Below are 18,014 nucleotides of genomic sequence, written 5' to 3'. Positions count from 1 at the left end.
CAGTCATACTTAAGCTTGACCTTGTTGCCACTCTTGGCATGATATTATTACAGTGTATACAATTGTTGCATGAGAAGGTGCCTGGTTGTGTATTACTTTGGTTGTTGGATTCCGACTTCTTTTAGACCATTTCTTTGATGTTCTGAACTCTTATCTACAAACAGTGGTCATTCACTGAAGAAAGACCCCAAGTCATTCTTGGTTTGGAACATTTCTCCAAATGATTGTTCCTACCTTCTTGTCTCAACAAGTGAGATTCAGTTCTTCTCTGAGGTTCTGAGAAAAAGAGAGAGGGATCCAAATACACCACAGGGGTAGGGTACCAAAAGACAAATGTCAAAAAAAGCTCCCCAGGGAAACTAATATAACAGCTCAATCTTACAGCCACAGTCAGCGATCTTCCAGATATATATGACCCAATCACAAATAATCATACTATGAATCAGAAAAACAAATCGGTGCAAAAAACGACACGTTTACCATAAAAAGTGGGAAGATATTATTTTTGTCCTAATGAAGGTGGGCAGTTATCCCCATTGAACCCACCGAAACGCGTCGATGCTTTAACTCTGGGAATCACCATGGATATATGACATGACATATGCAAACAAATTGCTTTTGATTATCTAGCTAGAATCTGTTTTTGCCTAAAGCTTTGTGCATACAATTTATCTATCTATAGGTCCAAGTACTGTGGTGCTCCCTGATTTGAAATTAATCTTTCTTGCTGTGTTTCTTTGTCCCACGTGTTTACATATGTTGTCTAAAGAAATGTTTTTAACTTGCCTTTTATATTGTACAATGCATTTTTAATGATATAGCTGTTATTGTCATAACATTATTAATAAACTGTAAAGCCACTGTCTTTTTAATATTTTTTTTTTGCGCTGATTTATTTTTCTGGTTCATAGTATGATTGTTTGTGATTGGCTCATATATATCTGGAAGATCGCTGAGTGTGGCTGTAAGATTGAGCTGTTATATTAGTTTCCCAAGGGAGCTTTTTTTTTTACACTTCCCTGAGGTTCACCATGGCAGTAGTTAACTTTTCTTTGAGTTTAATTAGGCATTTTATTACCCCTGCTTTGCTTTGGCATATGCAGTCTGGCTTATTTGTTGTTTTAGTGTCATATTTGTGCTTTTATACCTATTATTGCTCACTGACCTGTGTTTATAATTTCGTTTTTGGTTCTTTGGGGCCTCATGTAGACTGATCTGACTCCCAGTTTATTGCTATGTGTGCAATTTATCCTACATCTCAAGGCATTAACAAGATCTCATACCCATCTTTGCCACCCTTTCATTAAATTGAGCCATCTGTGGCTTCTGCGCCACCTAAACTGCCATTTTAGACACACCCTAACCCTATCACAATAGGTCTTGAATATAATGCCAAAGTGTAGACCAAGCATCGCCCACACATTCATTGCCAGGTACAGCACCAGGCTTTCAATGTCCCTATGGTCTGCTATAAACCTCCTCTCCCGACTTTGTCCCCTGAGAGGCAGATCTTTGTTGTCACTGTTTCGTCTCCGAGCATCCCTGGCTGCCTTATCTCTCATGTCCGCACTTCTCCAAATACTGATCATGGTTAGTCTCCCCCCCCCCCCCCCCCCCCCAACCATTCAGCCAGTGTACTCAGAGGGCACCACACTAGCAGTACTAGTTTCCGCTACCCACAGGGAGGTGAAGGGGGGAATTCATATGACTGCTTCCTTTCCTAAGGCATGTGGGTTCCAGAGCTAATACTGGTCTACCTTGGACATCAGCACATTTGTATCTCACAATGTCACCAGGCTGCTGGTAAAGGGAGTTGTTTCACCTTAACTACAGCTTATGGCTGTGCCCGCTGTGTTTTTCACTAAGTTTAGCAGATACTCGTTGTTGCCCCCAAAAAATGAGCACTTTGTAACTACTCACATGATGGTGATTGGAAGTAAATTCAGCTTGATGTACCTTTTTAATTTTTAAGCAACACTTTCTATACATTTAAATTGGAGAGTGACCCAGAAAATAGTTTGTAACGTAAACCTATTATTATTGCTTACATGTACCCGACTACTTGATATTGTTTTTATATACATATAAGTAAGTTGTTAACTTGTATTTTTAAATGTATTTCAGGTTGCTGCGGGTGAATCCAATGAGGACACTGAAGTGTACAACATCACCCTTTGTACGGGCGATGAGCTCACGTTGATGGGGCAAGCTGAAATCCTGTATGCCAAAACATCAAAGGAAAAGTCTAGGTTGAACACCATCTTCAAGAGAATTGGCAAGCTAAATTCCATTACTAAGTTGGGTAAAGGCAAAATGCCATGTCTCATCTGTATGAACCACAGGACTAATGAAAGCATTAGCCTTCCTTTCCAGTGCAAAGGGAGATTTAGCACACGCAGTCCCCTTGAACTCCAAATGCAAGAGGGTGAGCACACCATCCGCAACATTGTGGAGAAAACTAGGCTGCCCGTAAATGTGACTGTACCCAGTGCCCCGCCTAGGAACCCCTATGACTTACACTTCATCCGCGAGGGCCATCGATACAAATTTGTCAACATTCAGACTAAAACGGTGGTGGTCTGCTGCGTGCTGCGCACCAACAAAATTATCCCGATGCATTTCCCGCTTCATTTATCAGTTCCAAAGTTTAGCCTTCCTGAGAGTGTTGTGAAAGGTGAGTCGTGGCCTGAGAGCCTGACGCAGCACTGGCAGGACATCTGCGACGAGCAGTTTGACATTGATGAATATTCTCGCGCTGTGAGAGATGTAAAGGTTGACTGGAATGAGGACTCAAAGAGCCCTAAGAAAAGCCGGTGTCCCGGGCACAGCCACGTGCCCAACTCTCTCAGCTATGCACGCGACGAATTGACGCAGTCCTTCCACAGGCTTTCAGTCTGTGTTTACGGAAACAACTTGCATGGAAACAGTGAAGTGAATCTGCAGGGGTGCAGGGACTTGTGTGGCGACTGGGCCACGTATCCCCACGACTCTCCACAGTACCTGGAGTCTACTGACAACAAAAGCGATTATATTTTTCCAGAAGTGAGCGAAGAAACAAAGCGCCAGCCACTCAAGGCAGAAATTGCGTACGAAGAGCTATGGATGGATCAGTGGGCCCTGGGCAGACATGGTGGGCTGCCCCTAACACGCTCACTCAGCGAGCGGAGCAAATGTGACCATTTCCGAAAACCCATTCAGGCCAAGTGTGCCATGTCTCTCTTTTCTTCTCCTGAAGCTCTCACAACAACGGTGCCGGCAGATGCTCCCCTGCCTCCTCCTCCAGTGCCTCCTAAATCAGAAGCTGTAAGTAACTTACAAACATAATTTTTAGGTATCAACTAGACCGCGCATGCACTGTTTTTGCGAGAACTTTTGTTTTCTAACACTGGGGGTAGAGGCTGCCCATTGCTTACCTTTGAACAGCTCTATTATCACTTTCATTTGCTTGCTTCTTGTTAATCCGCTTTCACAGGCTTTCTTCCTCTTTGTGTATTTGTCCTTCTCTTGCTGCATGGGCGCCATGAACACGTGTCTTTCACTGCTCATTATTTTAGACACTACTATTTTTGTGTTTAAGCACTCAACAAGAGTGTGTCTTTTTCAGCTTGTATCCTTGTGTACTTTTCCTGACTTTGTGTTCTTTCGTCACACAGCAGTGTTGCCTGCTCCCACTCGCCTGCAGTCCTTCATCCGTATTGTTTGTCCAAAATCTGTTGTGGCCCTTGTTTTTTGCTTGCTCCCTACCCTCTCCCTTTTAGTTGTTGCTTGAACTTTCATTTGTCGTTTGCTTTGTCCACCCTCTCTTTTGCCATTGTTGCTTGCCCCCACACCCTTCTTCTTTCCATTGTTGCTTGCCCCCACCCTCCCTCTTTCTGGTGTTGTTTGCCCCCTCCCTCTTTCCTTGCTTGAACTTTCTGTTGTTGCTTGCCTCCCAACCTCCCTCTTTCTGTTATCTCTTCCATTGTTGCTTGCCCACCCACCCTTCCTCTTTTTGTTGTTGCTTGCCCTCGCCCTCCCTCTTTACGGTGTTGCTTGCCTCACCCGCCTCTCTCTGATGTTGCTTGAACTTTCCAAATGTTGCTTACCCCACCCGCTCACCCTCTTTCCGACGTTGCTTACCCTCTTTCCGACGTTGCTTACCCCACCACCCCACCCTCTTTCCGACGTTGCTTACCCCACCCTCTTTCCGACGTTGCTTAACCCACCCGCCCACCCTCTTTCCGACGTTGCTTAACCCACCCGCCCACCCTCTTTCCGACGTTGCTTAACCCACCCGCCCACCCTCTTTCCGACGTTGCTTAACCCACCCGCCCACCCTCTTTCCGACGTTGCTTAACCTACCCGCCCACCCTCTTTCCGACGTTGCTTAACCCACCCGCCCACCCTCTTTCCGACGTTGCTAACCCCACCCGCCCACCCTCTTTCCGACGTTGCTAACCCCACCCGCCCACCCTCTTTCCGACGTTGCTAACCCCACCCTCTTTCCGACGTGGTTAACCCCACCCGCCCACCCTCTTTCCGACGTGGTTAACCCCACCCGCCCACCCTCTTTCCGACGTGGTTAACCCCACCCTTTTTCCGAGGTTGCTTGCCCCCACCCGCCCACCCTTTTTCCGAGGTTGCTTGCCCCCACCCGCCCACCCTTTTTCCGAGGTTGCTTGCCCCCACCGCCCACCCTTTTTCCGAGGTTGCTTGCCCCCACCCTCTTTCCGATGTTGCTTCCGCCACCCGCCCACCCTCTTTCCGATGTTGTTTGCACCCCCCCGCCCACCCTCTTTCCGACGTTGTTTGCCCCCCCCCCCCGCCCTCTCACCTTTTGTAGTTCATGTTGCTCTCTAACTCACCATCCCTCCGCGTTGCCTACAACTCCTAGTACTATCTAGGTGTCCCTTCCTTTTTGTGTTCTCCCGCCCTGCATATCACTTTTCCTCCACACCTTCCATTGTCCGTGCATCTCCCAATAATCCCCTTGCTGTTGCCTCCCGTCCTGCCAGCAATAAAAAAAAGCGTCTTAGCTTTTATTTTATTTTTATTTTCAGCCATGCTACATATCAGCCATGCTGCTGTACAACGTGACTAAAAGATACTAACTCACTCGTAGGTGAGCCGTGTTGGCATTACCTATGCTTAATCTGTTCTTCCATCATTCTATTTCTGTTCATAACAAACCCTGGGGAAAACTGACAGACCTAGGTTACTGTTGAACTTGTGTGTCCTCTAGTCCTCAGAGATGGAAGTAGAATGTCAGAATTAACATATATTTTAAGTGGAGTCTGTCACTTTGAGATATTTACCGTCCATAAAAAGGAGTTATTGTAATAATAGCGCTTGAAATTTACAGTTTTATATTTTTTTGTGTTAGTATGTACATAGCGCTGTACTTAACACCTATGGGGCCTAAAACGCTTTTCTTGGTAGGCTAGTCTCATGATTTTTGTAGTGCTTAATATGTCCGCTGAAGTTGTGAAGTGCTGTGATTTGCTTGCTATCACAGATTGTGCCATTTACTAGCAATGTAAATTACAAATCTTCGTATTATCCAACTTAGTTATTCAGTTAATCGTCCCATAGTAAATATATAAAGCTTAGCCTGCTTTGCAACGATTAGAACATGTCATGCAGGTGACACACCCCTTCCTGCATCAGTCTCTCAATTCATGCACTTGCCTTATCTAGCATATTGTTGGTAAATATTTCCTCCTTGCATCACTTCTATGTATCTATTTGACAGTTGCTACATAGCCAGGGGAAGAAGGATTTACTTGGTTGAACAACAACATATATTTTTGCGATCGAGAATGTTTGTTTTGTAGAGAGAAATGTATTTTTAAGTGCGAAGTGACATAGAAGAATGAAATCATGATTTCACCAAATTGATCATAAAAAGGTTGGTTCACCTGCTGCAGAGCTGCAGTAACTAGGTGTTTGTAGCAATATTGCGCAGAATGGCTTGCATGGATAGACTTATATTGCACAACTGGGGTGTATTAAAATGGCTGCTGCAGGTTGGATAATCAGTACAGTCCCTTACTGCAAACCCAGGAGTGTATTTCTGTGCTCATAAAATATCATGGAAAAAAAGTCTGGCACATTTTATTTTACAGCAGAAACTATTCACATATTCTGCTATGTCCTGAAATGTTTGTCGTAAAGTCAGTTATAGGAACAACATTGATCACTTCTCTGAACTGAATGACCGTATATAAATTTACAGTTGCACGTCTTACCATTACAATGCAGTGTTCTCAGTAGGATCCGCACCTCCCATTAATTGGTGCCTTCCGATGTGTCACCTGTGTAATTTTCATTCACAGTCACACAGTTCTTCATAACTGTATAAGTATATCTTAAAAAGGTTTGTCTGATTTACCATGAATTTTGTATCAGCTCATCTGCATCCAAATAATTATTCGTACATTCTTCAAGTCTCTATTGGAATAAGATATTCCTTAATTGGGCAGGCTGTAATGTATCTAGCTTGCATAATTTACTTTGAAAACAGCCCTTCTTCATAAAATAGTCACTGTACCTTGTTCCCCACAACCTGTCGCCACAGACACATTATAGCAAAGCAGGAATCATAGTATTAAACACTTCATATCAAGGAGTCCAATTCGTTCCAACCTAAATTACAATATGATTCCATGTTGCATTTAATGAGAGAACAAGGCGATTGTCATTAGAATATTATTGAAGGTCTGTTTGGGAGGCATTGTCTTTTGTTTCTTATTGTCTTTTGTTGGGAGAGAGTCAGTGTGAATCGTTCTAACATTGTTCCAGTCACTCCCTCTCCTCAGATGGGTTACTTGATTCTGTCCATCACTGAAAGGGTGTGTGGTATGAAAGAGCCTTCCAAAGCAGGGCACATGTCTTGGAGCTAAATGGAGAGCAGTGTAGTTTGGCATCCTAGCATAACATTCTCATCTTAGATATTTTGTGCTCTCCTCTTTCCGATGTAGGGTTCAATGTGGTGTTTTACCTAAATATTAAATAGTCATTGCTGTGTGTTATTTGCAGCGTACATGGTAGTTGTTTTCAGTGGCATGTAAAAACTCATCTTGATCATAGTTTTTTTTCTTCAGAACATTGATCCTTATTTTAAAAGTAGACGCAGTTGGAATTGATTGCGCATCCATTACTCAGCTCAGCAACATCCAAACTATGTAGGAGATCAGTTTAGTCGAGAACCATCAGTAATAGATCATTGGTCCAATGAAATTAAAGGGTGCTCAAAATGTGAATTCTTTGTTGCTTATGTAAACCACTGGAACAATGATCAATCTCTCTGGTGGAACAGGGTTCTATCTTCTCTGTCTATCTTATAGTCCAAGACTGCCTTTAAATACAAAACAATTTGTCTGTGACATATGCACATCCTCTGTTTACTCCTACCATCTAGTGTTGGGTGCGGATGTGTACAGTTTTTTTACAAACAAGTCTTTTGAGTCACAAGAAATAGTGACACCTCCTATAGCTCCTAATGTGCATGGGCATTGCCCCCATTGTTTATTTTTCTCCTCCATCGGGTTCGGATGAGTGTTGCTGAAGCTTCGAGTTGATGATGCCTGGCACTCTGAGTCGGGACTTCTAGGTCTTCCACTCCTGTTGACTAAAAACAACTGCATTTGCAACAGTCTCTTTGACTCTGTCCTGATTTGTTGGTTCCGTTCCAGGGATATCTTCAATGCCTCATTCAGGGTCTTGACCCTCACTTGGGCCCTTGTCCGCAGACACACTCTTGAGAATGTGCAGGCCATAATGGAAAGGACCACTTTCCATAACTGTCCAGGGTGTCAATCGAAGTACTCGTAGAAAGATCATAATTCAGTCTGTAACCTCTGCTTATCGCTGGAGCATGAAGCGACCTTCTGCTCTGCCTGCTTCCAGTTCCAACACAAGAAGATCGCAAATAAGGAGGCTGTAGGAATCGCAATTTATTTTGCGATTTCTACATGAATCCCGATTTGCAAGTCCTTAATAGCGATTCCTTAATAATCGCTATTAAGGGCTTGCAAATCGGGACATTGATGAATCTGGCCGTTTGTTCTTAAAAAATGTGTGCTACGGGCGTATGGGCATCTTTCCTAGCATTGTGAGCCATATGCATCATACTTTTCACGATCGGGCCATGTAATTTATTTAGGGGGAAACCTATTCACCAGCTCTAGCAAGGGCTGTCAGCTGGATTACATAGATTAACTAATGAGGGACTTGTGATGCCTCTGCGACTCATGTAGTGCTGTAATAACATCAACAATATTGGTGTTGCCACCTGGGAATTTGGAACAAAAACCCCCCAACATATAGTTCCCCTTAAAGGTCAAATAAAGGAACATCAGTCTATTTTACCCATCCTTTTATCCTTATCTCTATTTATACAAGAACATATTCACAGCATCCTGTGACATGAATGATTAAAGCGAGCCCAACCAATTGTCTCATGGCAGTTCCTAGACAGCTTAGAAAAGCAAGAGAGAGAGCGAGCGAGAAAACCCAACAACAGACAAAAACTTTAAAAAATGCAGTGTGTTACTTAATTTTGCTTACTCTTAATTTGCCCAGGAGCTACCCCCCTTCCACAGTAGGTAACCTAAGCAGGTGACCTCCTGTTGACAAGATTTACCCCTTTTTGGCAGTTGGGCACGGACAGACTTGTAGGAGGTAAATAGCTAGGGCAATCCATACCAAGGAGGCCATGTCCAATACTATTGGACTGTACCACTTTGTAAATTTTGGTGTACAAGCACATTGAGCTAACTAGAAAACATTAAACCAATAACCAACTACCAATTCCTTTACCTATTGTACTGTCTAACATGATGGCACATGAATGCAAGCTTAATTTCATTGCCTCCTTATCTAGTCCTGGCACAGCAATCTTAAGTTAAAACCATTATTTCTGTATGCATGGCAGAGCTGCTAGGAGCTGAACATGACCCATAAACGCTGCTGACCCTCCTTCTCTCTTATGGCGTCATAGAACCTGCCTGGTCTTTTGCCAAAAAATAATAAGCAAAGCTTCCTCTCTCTCTCTGTACGCGCTCACCCCCTCCTTCGGAATGTCTTCCAAGGTAGACGTGCCAGAGCAAGCCTGTCAGAAAGAAACCCTCCTGTGTGGGTATTTTGCTTTCAGCCGTTCTAGTCTGCTAAATACAGAACATGTCCTCTGACCCTTAAACCTGTTGTCCCTTGTCTGAGCAAAGTTATTCCCATGTGGCCAGTACAATTCAAAGTAACTTTCCAGAAGCATGACTAAAGGCATCCCTGCCCTGTGCATGTGTGCTGATATTTTTAAAGGTAGGATGTAACTTTTGCTCTTTATTTTTTTTATTCTTGTGCACTGTGCGCTCTAGCTCCTAAAGAACTATTTCCACACTCCTACGTAAGAAACTTGATTGAAAATGCAGATATGGATTCAGAGGGCATTTTGTATGGCTTCTCTTAGTAAAGGTAGATCCCTAGCAGGAGGTGTAGAGTTTTAATGACTAGTTAACTAAGTGATAAGATGCTGAAAAATAGGGTGCCCTGCTATTCAATAGCCAAAAAAAACCCTTTCCTTGTTGTTCCCAGAAGACCCTGAATGTCATGCATTGTGTTCATTAAATACATCAAAAGATCCAGATCAAATCCATTTGTGAAAGAAGTGTAGTGCACACACCTTTCTTTTAATTCCCAGGGAATCAGAACACGTTCCTGATGCTAGATCCCTAAAGAGACACAACAGTTCGGATATAACGAGGCAGGAGTATACTACTTTAAAATTGAGAAACATATAGAAGTAAATGTTGTTTGAACAATGAAAAGAGTTACATAAAACTCCTGGCAAAAGCCAACAGAAAGTAATATCATTGAAATTAATAACCTGGTGATGGAAGAAGTGTAGGCCAAATGTATATCTGAACATGTAGTTGAGAAAGTCTGGATCCAATACTTTTCTATATTTCAAAGATTCATAAAGGTACTCGGCCCCTCCTGAATGATCCATTGTTTCCCACTGTCACAATTCTGATATCACTTCTTTTGACCAGAGGTCCAAAAAATGTTGTCTTGTTTCAAGGATCCTAAAATTAGGTAAATCTTCAGGCCCAAAACTTTGAGGTACAGAAAACAACCCATGTCATAAGAACTTGGTAATTTCACAATGATAAATAGATGATATATTGATTGTATGTAGAGGTAGTGAAGAACAAGTACATTAATTCATAATCTGATTGTTTACCCTCCTCTTCACTGCACTAAAAATGTAGTTAGGCGGAAAGTATCCTTTCTGGATCTACTGATCAATACAAGGGATGGCTGTTTACGCAGTGAGGTTTTCAGAATATCCTCCAACTAGAACTTCTTATTAAAGTTTGGCAGCCAGTATCTCAAAGACCTAAGAAAGAATATTTCCTTCAGGCACAATATACACATAAGGAACTGCTTAGTAAATGTTACATTTGAGAGAGACACAGAGGCTCCAGACCACAATTGCGAGCAAGGAACTACTCTAAAAGAATCTTTAAAAGATTGAAGTCAAGAGCAATAGGGAATAGAGGATTGATGCACAAGGCTCTTAGAGAAGAAACCTCAAACAAGATCACTTGCGTTTCCATGGATTTCCTTATTTCCAGCAAGTTTAAGTAACTTAATATGAGTGGCCATCATTATGAGAAATCATTGCTTGCCTTCAAAATGTCCAAAACAGCGAAGGATTACTTATTGTGCATAAGACCACAGACAGAAGAATAAAAGAATAAGTACACAAAAACATTCTCTCATCATTAATCACTATAAAAGGACACCATCCATATAGGAATTTTGTTTTGTTTTTAATTCACAGGCATCACTTAAGAGGTGAACTTAGGCTTGAGAATGCAGTAGCAACAGTTTAGCTACAGAAACTGCAACAGCAAATTCATCATATACCTAATCGCGCACCTATTTCACCTAAAGTGCATTGGGGCGACAACACGTGAAGTATGCATCAAGATAAAACCAAATTAAAGCAACATTTACTTTAGACATCTCAGCACTAAACAACTCCTCTTTTTTTTTTTTTTTTAGAAAGAACCACCATTTTTTAAAATTTAAAATAGACAGTGATAGATCTTTAGCTATGCTACTGAATGTATATCACTGTTGGTTTGTGTCTAATCATATGCGTGCCACTTCTTCAATAAAAATGATTTAATACTAAAATAGACAGTGATAAAGAATATAAAAACTGGTTTTAGTGAATGGTCTTACACATTACTAGCAAAAAGAACAGAAACGGATGCATAGGCTGTCAACTCAATGATGAGATTGCATGAGGACAAATGTGAATGAATGATGTAGCACTGGCTGCCCAAGCATACATGAGACTATAGTAGTTAGGTCTGGGACCTATATTTTGGAGTCATCATCTCACAAAGAAGATGTAATAAAAACCTACAATATTCATTGTCAGAGAGAGAGGAGTTCACATATCCAGTATCACATGTACTTCGCATCACAAGACTAAAAATAGATTTATATATTACAATATTAAGCAGGAGTGTATTCCCTATATGTATAATCTAGAGGGTTAACATGATTATACCCAAATGCATCGGCAGCAATATCGGCGTGTTTTGGTTCGTATAGTTCAATGCGCTTATATTTTTACAGTTAAATTGAGGGAAGAAATAAACACATCACCTTGGGTGGATAGAAACTTCCTTACACTACAGTGTCAAGAAGCAGTCATCACACAAAGTGCTGTTATCACACATTAAGTGACTTGATGACACATTCCCCTGCTGCTCTTCAAGGATACTGTGATCACTTTGCTTTTGACTCAGTGATTTGGCACTATACATGCTGGGTGAGGTGGGAGGTATTAGCTAGAATAATGTGAGGGCGAACAACTGGAGACGGAAAAGGAACTATATTCCAATGTACTCCAGGGGGGCTCTGTGACTGAATACAATTCACCACACAAGGGCATATACGCTACCATGTTGGTGATGCATTGCTGGGAACTCTCATTAGTGTCTTCTGTGAGAAGTCCGATTCATCTTTACCTAACAAGTTTGGGTTGAAGTCAGTCCTTGTAGCATTGAAAGCCTTCCTACCACAGCTGAAATCCAGACCAGTAAAGATGCACATGAACAATACAGGCATGTGGGGAGTCCTTCTCTGTGTCCAGTGAGACTGTTATAACCGTCTAGTGGTTCCAATACATCTATTCTCTTCAAATCTGATGATTTTCAAGGGCCTAGGCATTCTCATGGCTAGGTTGATTTATTAGCCATTTGGTCCAATGGTTTCATGTCATTAAGACCTATCTCATCAAAGAATTAATCTTACTGGAAATAACAAAGATCAGGTGCATAATCCGGGTGAAGCCTCTGTGCCTCAGAACCTTTCACACCATTCCATAGCGACATGGTGGTTCTGGGAACACTTCCCATCTTAAGGCGGACCCTTGTTGCATTTGCTGCACACAAAAGGCCCTTTATGACTGAAAGTGCTAAATAAAATCTTCAAAACCTTATCCTGTCTTTGCCTGAGTTCCATGTTAATGAGGAGTCTATTCTCAGAAAAGTTTTTCCTCATTTATGATTTCTTGGCAAATGAGACATTACAAACTCGGGATACTTTATTTTGAAAGATCCAGGGACCAGCATTCTGTTGGCCAAATATTAATGACTTTTTTGAGGCAATGATGCTGGCTGAGTAGCGGAGACTCCTCTGCAGTGGCAGAGGAGTATCATCCCACTGGCTCAGCCTGCATTCGAAAAATAAAACAATATTAATTAATTTTTCGGCTTCTGGCTGAGCCAGCGTGTGTGGGAATGGGCGGGGGCTGGCCTTGGGAGGGGAGCATAGTAATATGCATTAGTAACTCTGCTTGGCCAGCTGTCTTAAACCGGCCAAGCAGTTAGGTTTCTCCATACCGGCTGTAAAGAACAGCCGGGTTGGAGAAACAGCACATACTCCCTGGCCTGAGTGGAGGGTGAAAGCAGCTCGCTCAGGCCAGTCACATGAGAGCAGAGATGGCACAGGGAGTCTGCTGGGACCAGGAATTAGAGGAGCTCCTAGGCACGATGTGGCAGAAGCACAATGAGGTAAGTTTTCTTTTTATTTATTTTTACTCCCCCCCTCGCTCCCCCTTTCCACACTGTGGTTATAACCCCTCCACCAACCCACCACTGTTAATTAGCATTAGCCGGCTGAGGGGTTGCAAAGCCCAATATTGCCCCGCTATTGACTAACACCTAATGTTATGTAGCACCAGGGCTTTAAGCGGGCCGTATCCTGCAGGTACTGAGACTGGTCCCTATTGGGCTCTCAATTTCTGCCCTCACCCTTAGGGGGAATTTTTTTTTTTAACTCTGCAGCAGTACCACTGTTTACTGTCTTTGATGTACTCGTTATAATTCTTTCACAAGCTCATCATTTCAGAACAGAAGCATTTTCAGATGATGTACAATGAAGCCATTGTTCTTTCTTATTTATCTTATGCAACTAACACCCACTGACAATGCCAATAGTTATGGCTTGTTGTAGGTCTAATGTTACTTGTTGGATTATATATCTGGATTCAATTACATAAGCAGCTAAGTACCGATTTTTAGCTTTTGTGTTTTTAAGCTACGTCCTTAATTATATCGGTCATGCCCCTATGAGAGACTTCCCAGTTTTTTCATCCCACTTGAAGCCCTGTGCAGCACTCATTGCTGTACCGTGCTTAGAGCCCAAACACCATTCTGTGTCTAACCTGTTTGAGGAATTCTCAATCCCTGTGGAATCTACCTTCAAAGGTGGGAATAGGAGATAGTTACTTGTATGGTAACTCTGTGGCCCTAAGTGCATAGGCTCTGTGCCCTTATCAGTCCATTATTTTCATCCCCTCAGCAGATGTCAAAATGCACAAACCTATTGGATACTTTTTTCAAAAGGGAAATTCTCGTGAGGGCTGTTGTGTAGAGAAGGTAACATCCCACTATTATACAGACACGATTGTACAATATCAGCGCCCGAAAACTTTACCTTAATAGCTATTAGAACATTGGAATGTGGAGCACTCCATTGAATGCAATGGAGTGCTCCGGGCTTCTAGAGTCCGGGCTACTAGAGGCCGTTAGAAGCCTGCAGAGCAACATTCCAATGTTTTTGTTCACAACTGCTGCTGGGAACAAAGGCCTCTCGGAGCCTGAGGGGATTTAAACCCCCTTTGGCTCCGAGAGGCCTTTGTTTTTAGTAATTAGAACATTCTGCCCTCTAGGGGCGGAATGTTCTAAAAGCCTTAGAGCCCTCCTAGTGAGCTCTACCGACCATTAAAGGCCCGCTCCCTTGGCACACTGGAGCAGGCTTTTAATGGCCAGTAGAGACCGCTAGGTCTGGCTCTAAGGCTATATTTCAGAACCTCTTGGTCCTGTCACTTGGTAAAATTTTTACCTCTAGAATGATAGTGAGAAGGAGCATACAGAGTACCAGTGAAAGAGTCAACATTAAGGTTGCTTCATGCTTTTGTTACTGACCTAGCATGTCGGTTGGGCAATTCATTTATTTTAATATGCAAGAGGGTTGCTTTTCTTTTTTTTACTCAAATTGCTTAAACATGGAAAAACTGCCTAATTTTTTGAAAAGGATGGCAACTGAAGAAAACTATTGGAATGACTGTTCTATATCATTTGAAAAATATAACATACACTCTTACAGACTTGCGTAGTCCATAGCCCTATTACATTGGGTTCACTTGCCACATAATTGAACTGCGTTGTTTGAAACTAGGAAATTAACTCTTCCTTGCATTCAAAAATGCTAGCTTTATGTTAAATCAACTAAAGTGTCCTGGCAGAGGAGTTAACTTCAATATGACTAATATAGGTGTCAGATAGTTGTGAGTTGTTAATTGTTTTTTTAGATAATTGCGTTAATTTATCTAAATGACTTTTATTTGGTTCAGATTTTAAATGTAATTCATTTTATAAGATTATTTTTAATAATGTGTTTCTAATTTTTACATTTTAATTAATTTGTTTTTTTTAGTATTGAATTTTACAATTAAAAGGGTGTAAACTCTTTGAAATCTAGTTTTTATTCTTTCGATTGGTACACTTTATTATAATTTTTGTTTTGCCTTTTGTTGTTAATTTAGTCATTTTAGTTTTTTACTTATCCAAATTATACATAGTGAAAAAAGTGATTTTTATATATATTTGTTACAATATATTTATTTCGTCTGTTTAATTTTCCTTTTCTCTTTTTTTACTTTCAGAATGTGAATAGTAAACCCGCGCATTTCAAGGTCCAACACGTTCCCTACTGTGTTTTGGGTTACACTGTGAATAGTATATGTGACTGCTCCAAAGCCCATCAATCAATCAATCAATCAGTCAATCAATCAATCATTTGTAAAGCGCACTACTCACCTGTGAGGGTCTCAGGGGGGAGGGGGGGGATGCTGCTACTGCTCGAATAGCCAGGTCTTGAGTAGTCTTCTGAAGGTCAGTAGATCTTGGGTCTGCCATTGGGTGATGGGGAGGGTGTTCCAGGTCTTGGCGGCGAGGTGGGAGAACAATCGGCCACCTGAGGTCGCTCTTCAGATGCGGGGGACAGTGGTCAGTGCGAGGTCGGCGGAGCTGGCGGTTGAGGGTGTAGAAGGTGAGTTGTTTGAGGTATGCTGGTCCGGTGTTGTGGAGTGCCTTGTGTGCGTGGGTGATGAGCTTGAAGGTGATCCTCTTGTTGGCGGGAGCCAATGCAGGTGGGGTGTGATGTGGCTGCGGTGAGGGATGTCGAGGATCAGGTATGCAGAGGTGTTCTGAATACGTTGTAGTCATTTCAGGAGTTTGGCCGAGGCTCCTGCGTAGAGGGCATTACCGTAGTCCAACCTGCTGCTGACAAGGGCCTGGGTGACCGTTTTTCTTGTTTCAGAGGGCATCCACATGTAGATTTTGCGGAGGGTGTTGAAGCAGGAGGACGAGATGGCGTTGACCTGCTTTGTCATGGACCGAGTAGAGTTGAGGATGAACCCCAGGTTGTGTGCGTGATTGGTGGGTGTAGGTGCGGTTCCCAGTGCTGTTGGCCACCAGGAGTCGTCCCAGGCCGATGGGGTGGAGCCGAGGATGAGGACTTCTGTCTTATCCGAGTTCAGCTTCAGACGGCTTTTCTTCATCAACTCGGCGACGGCTTTCATTCCTTCGTGGAGGTTGGTTTTGGCGGTGAGGGTGTCCTTGGTGAGGGAGAGGATCAGCTGGGTGTCATCGGCGATGGAGATGGTGGGGAGGTCGGGCGACGTGGGCGAGCGGTGCCATGTAGATGTTAAACAATGTCGGGCTGAGGGATGAGCCCTGGGGTACACCACAGATGATCTTGGTGGCTTCGGAGCGAAAAGGGGGGAGGCGGATGTTCTGGGTTCTGCCGGAGAGGAAGGAGGTGGTCCAGTCCAGAGCCTTGTCTCTGATCCCAGCAAGCTGGAGGCGTGTGCGTAGGGTGCAGTGGCAGACAGTGTCGAAGGTGGCTGACCGGTCCAGGAGGATGAGGGCCGCGGTCTCGCAGTTGTCCAGCAGGGCCCTGATGTCATCTGTGGCGATGATGAGGGCAGTTTTGGTGCTGTGGTTGCTTCGGAACCTGGACTCGGACGGTTCCAGGATGTTGTTCTCCTCAAGGTAGCGGGTCAGTTGTTTGTTGACGGTCTTCTTGATGACTTTTTCTGCTGTTGCTTACATTGGAGTGGGAATAGTAAACCTGACCCTACCAATTCTAACACTTTCCCTACTGTTGGTTACATTGGAGAGTGAATAGTAATTATGACAGGTCCAAAGTCCAACACTTTCCATGCTGTTGCTGACGTTTGTAATGGAAATAGTAAATTTCACCCCTCCAAAGTGCAACACTTTGCTACTATTGTTGAGGTGTGAATAATAAATCTGTCCCCTCTGAAGTCCAACACTTTTTAAATAATATTGGTTATTTTGGCATGTGAATAGAAAATGTGGCCCTTTGAAAGTCCAACACTTTCTCTACTCTTGTTCAGGTTGGAGTGGGAATACTAAATATGATTTCTCCAAAATCTAAAAATGTTCCTTTGGTTGCTGTGGTACGAGTGGGTATAGCGAATTCAACCATTACAAGTCTACTATTTTTTTTTTAAAGAGATTTTTGTTTTCTTAAACAATGTATTTTTGATATTTCATTTTTAAAATTATTTTATTTGTTTAATATGTACTTTTTTGGAGCTATATTATTTGCAATAGAGTGTTTATTTAATTTTAATAATTGTATAGTTTTTTTCATAATGAATATCTAGTGTTTGTATTAGTTAATTATTTTTTATTTTAGTTGTTTTTTAACAGTTTATTTCAATGTTTTTTTAATTTATTTTAAAGTATATATTTTTATTTAAGTTTGTAAGTAAAAACATTTTTTATTTCTTTTAATAGTTGTATATTTTAAAATGTAATTGTTTTCTACAGATTATACACTGAGTAGTTGTAGTCCTACAATCTAGCAGTGAATATTGCTTTTACAGAGGAAAATATTTATTGCCCTTCCTTAAAGCATCTCTCATTAGGGGCTTGTATTCAGTGCCCAAAATCGACTCAACACCCCATATGCACATAGGAAATTATTCTGTGCCCCAAGATACCACTAATTTCTCCTTCTAGATGACCTAATAGTTCCTTTAGGATTTGTTCAAAGACTAGAAAGCAAAAGTTACTATCTTCCCTCTTTTTCCATAATATTGTGAAAGAACTGCTCCTATGCTTCCTCCGTAGCCATCATGGTCTTCTTTACATCAAATGGTGTTAATATGTTGCCATTAATAATGAACTCCTTAAATTCTTTGAGAGTATGCCTTGGGACTCTCCCTACTCAAATGTTTTATCATTTTCGCCTACACTTGCTTGTCCTAGCACTTGCTTTAATTCAATGTTCTGCTCTTCAATAGTTCTCCCAACCACTGATATGTGATTCTGGAAAAATATATCCTTTTCCAAATAGAAAACTATTTTGTACATCTTGCATTTTGATACACTTGCTGCAGAAGGAATACCAAAAGT

At 42.1% G+C, this 18,014-nt stretch overlaps 1 protein-coding gene across 2 annotated transcripts in view; it reads left to right on the top strand.

Moving 5' to 3' along the window:
* Positions 1 to 18,014, top strand: part of GAREM1 (GRB2 associated regulator of MAPK1 subtype 1) — a 519,813-nt gene that overhangs the window by 440,846 nt on the left and 60,953 nt on the right. For both annotated transcript variants that reach the window (XM_086965694.1, XM_086965695.1), the window contains one exon: positions 2,125 to 3,303. In XM_086965694.1, the coding sequence (XP_086821820.1) occupies positions 2,125 to 3,303 (1,179 nt within the window). The remainder of the gene's footprint in view (positions 1 to 2,124; positions 3,304 to 18,014) is intronic.

The sequence above is a fragment of the Lissotriton vulgaris genome, chromosome 4_1 (genome assembly GCF_964263255.1).
Source record: "Lissotriton vulgaris chromosome 4_1, aLisVul1.2, whole genome shotgun sequence".
Classification (NCBI taxonomy): domain Eukaryota; kingdom Metazoa; phylum Chordata; class Amphibia; order Caudata; family Salamandridae; genus Lissotriton; species Lissotriton vulgaris.
This window is presented reverse-complemented; position numbering and strand designations above follow the sequence as displayed.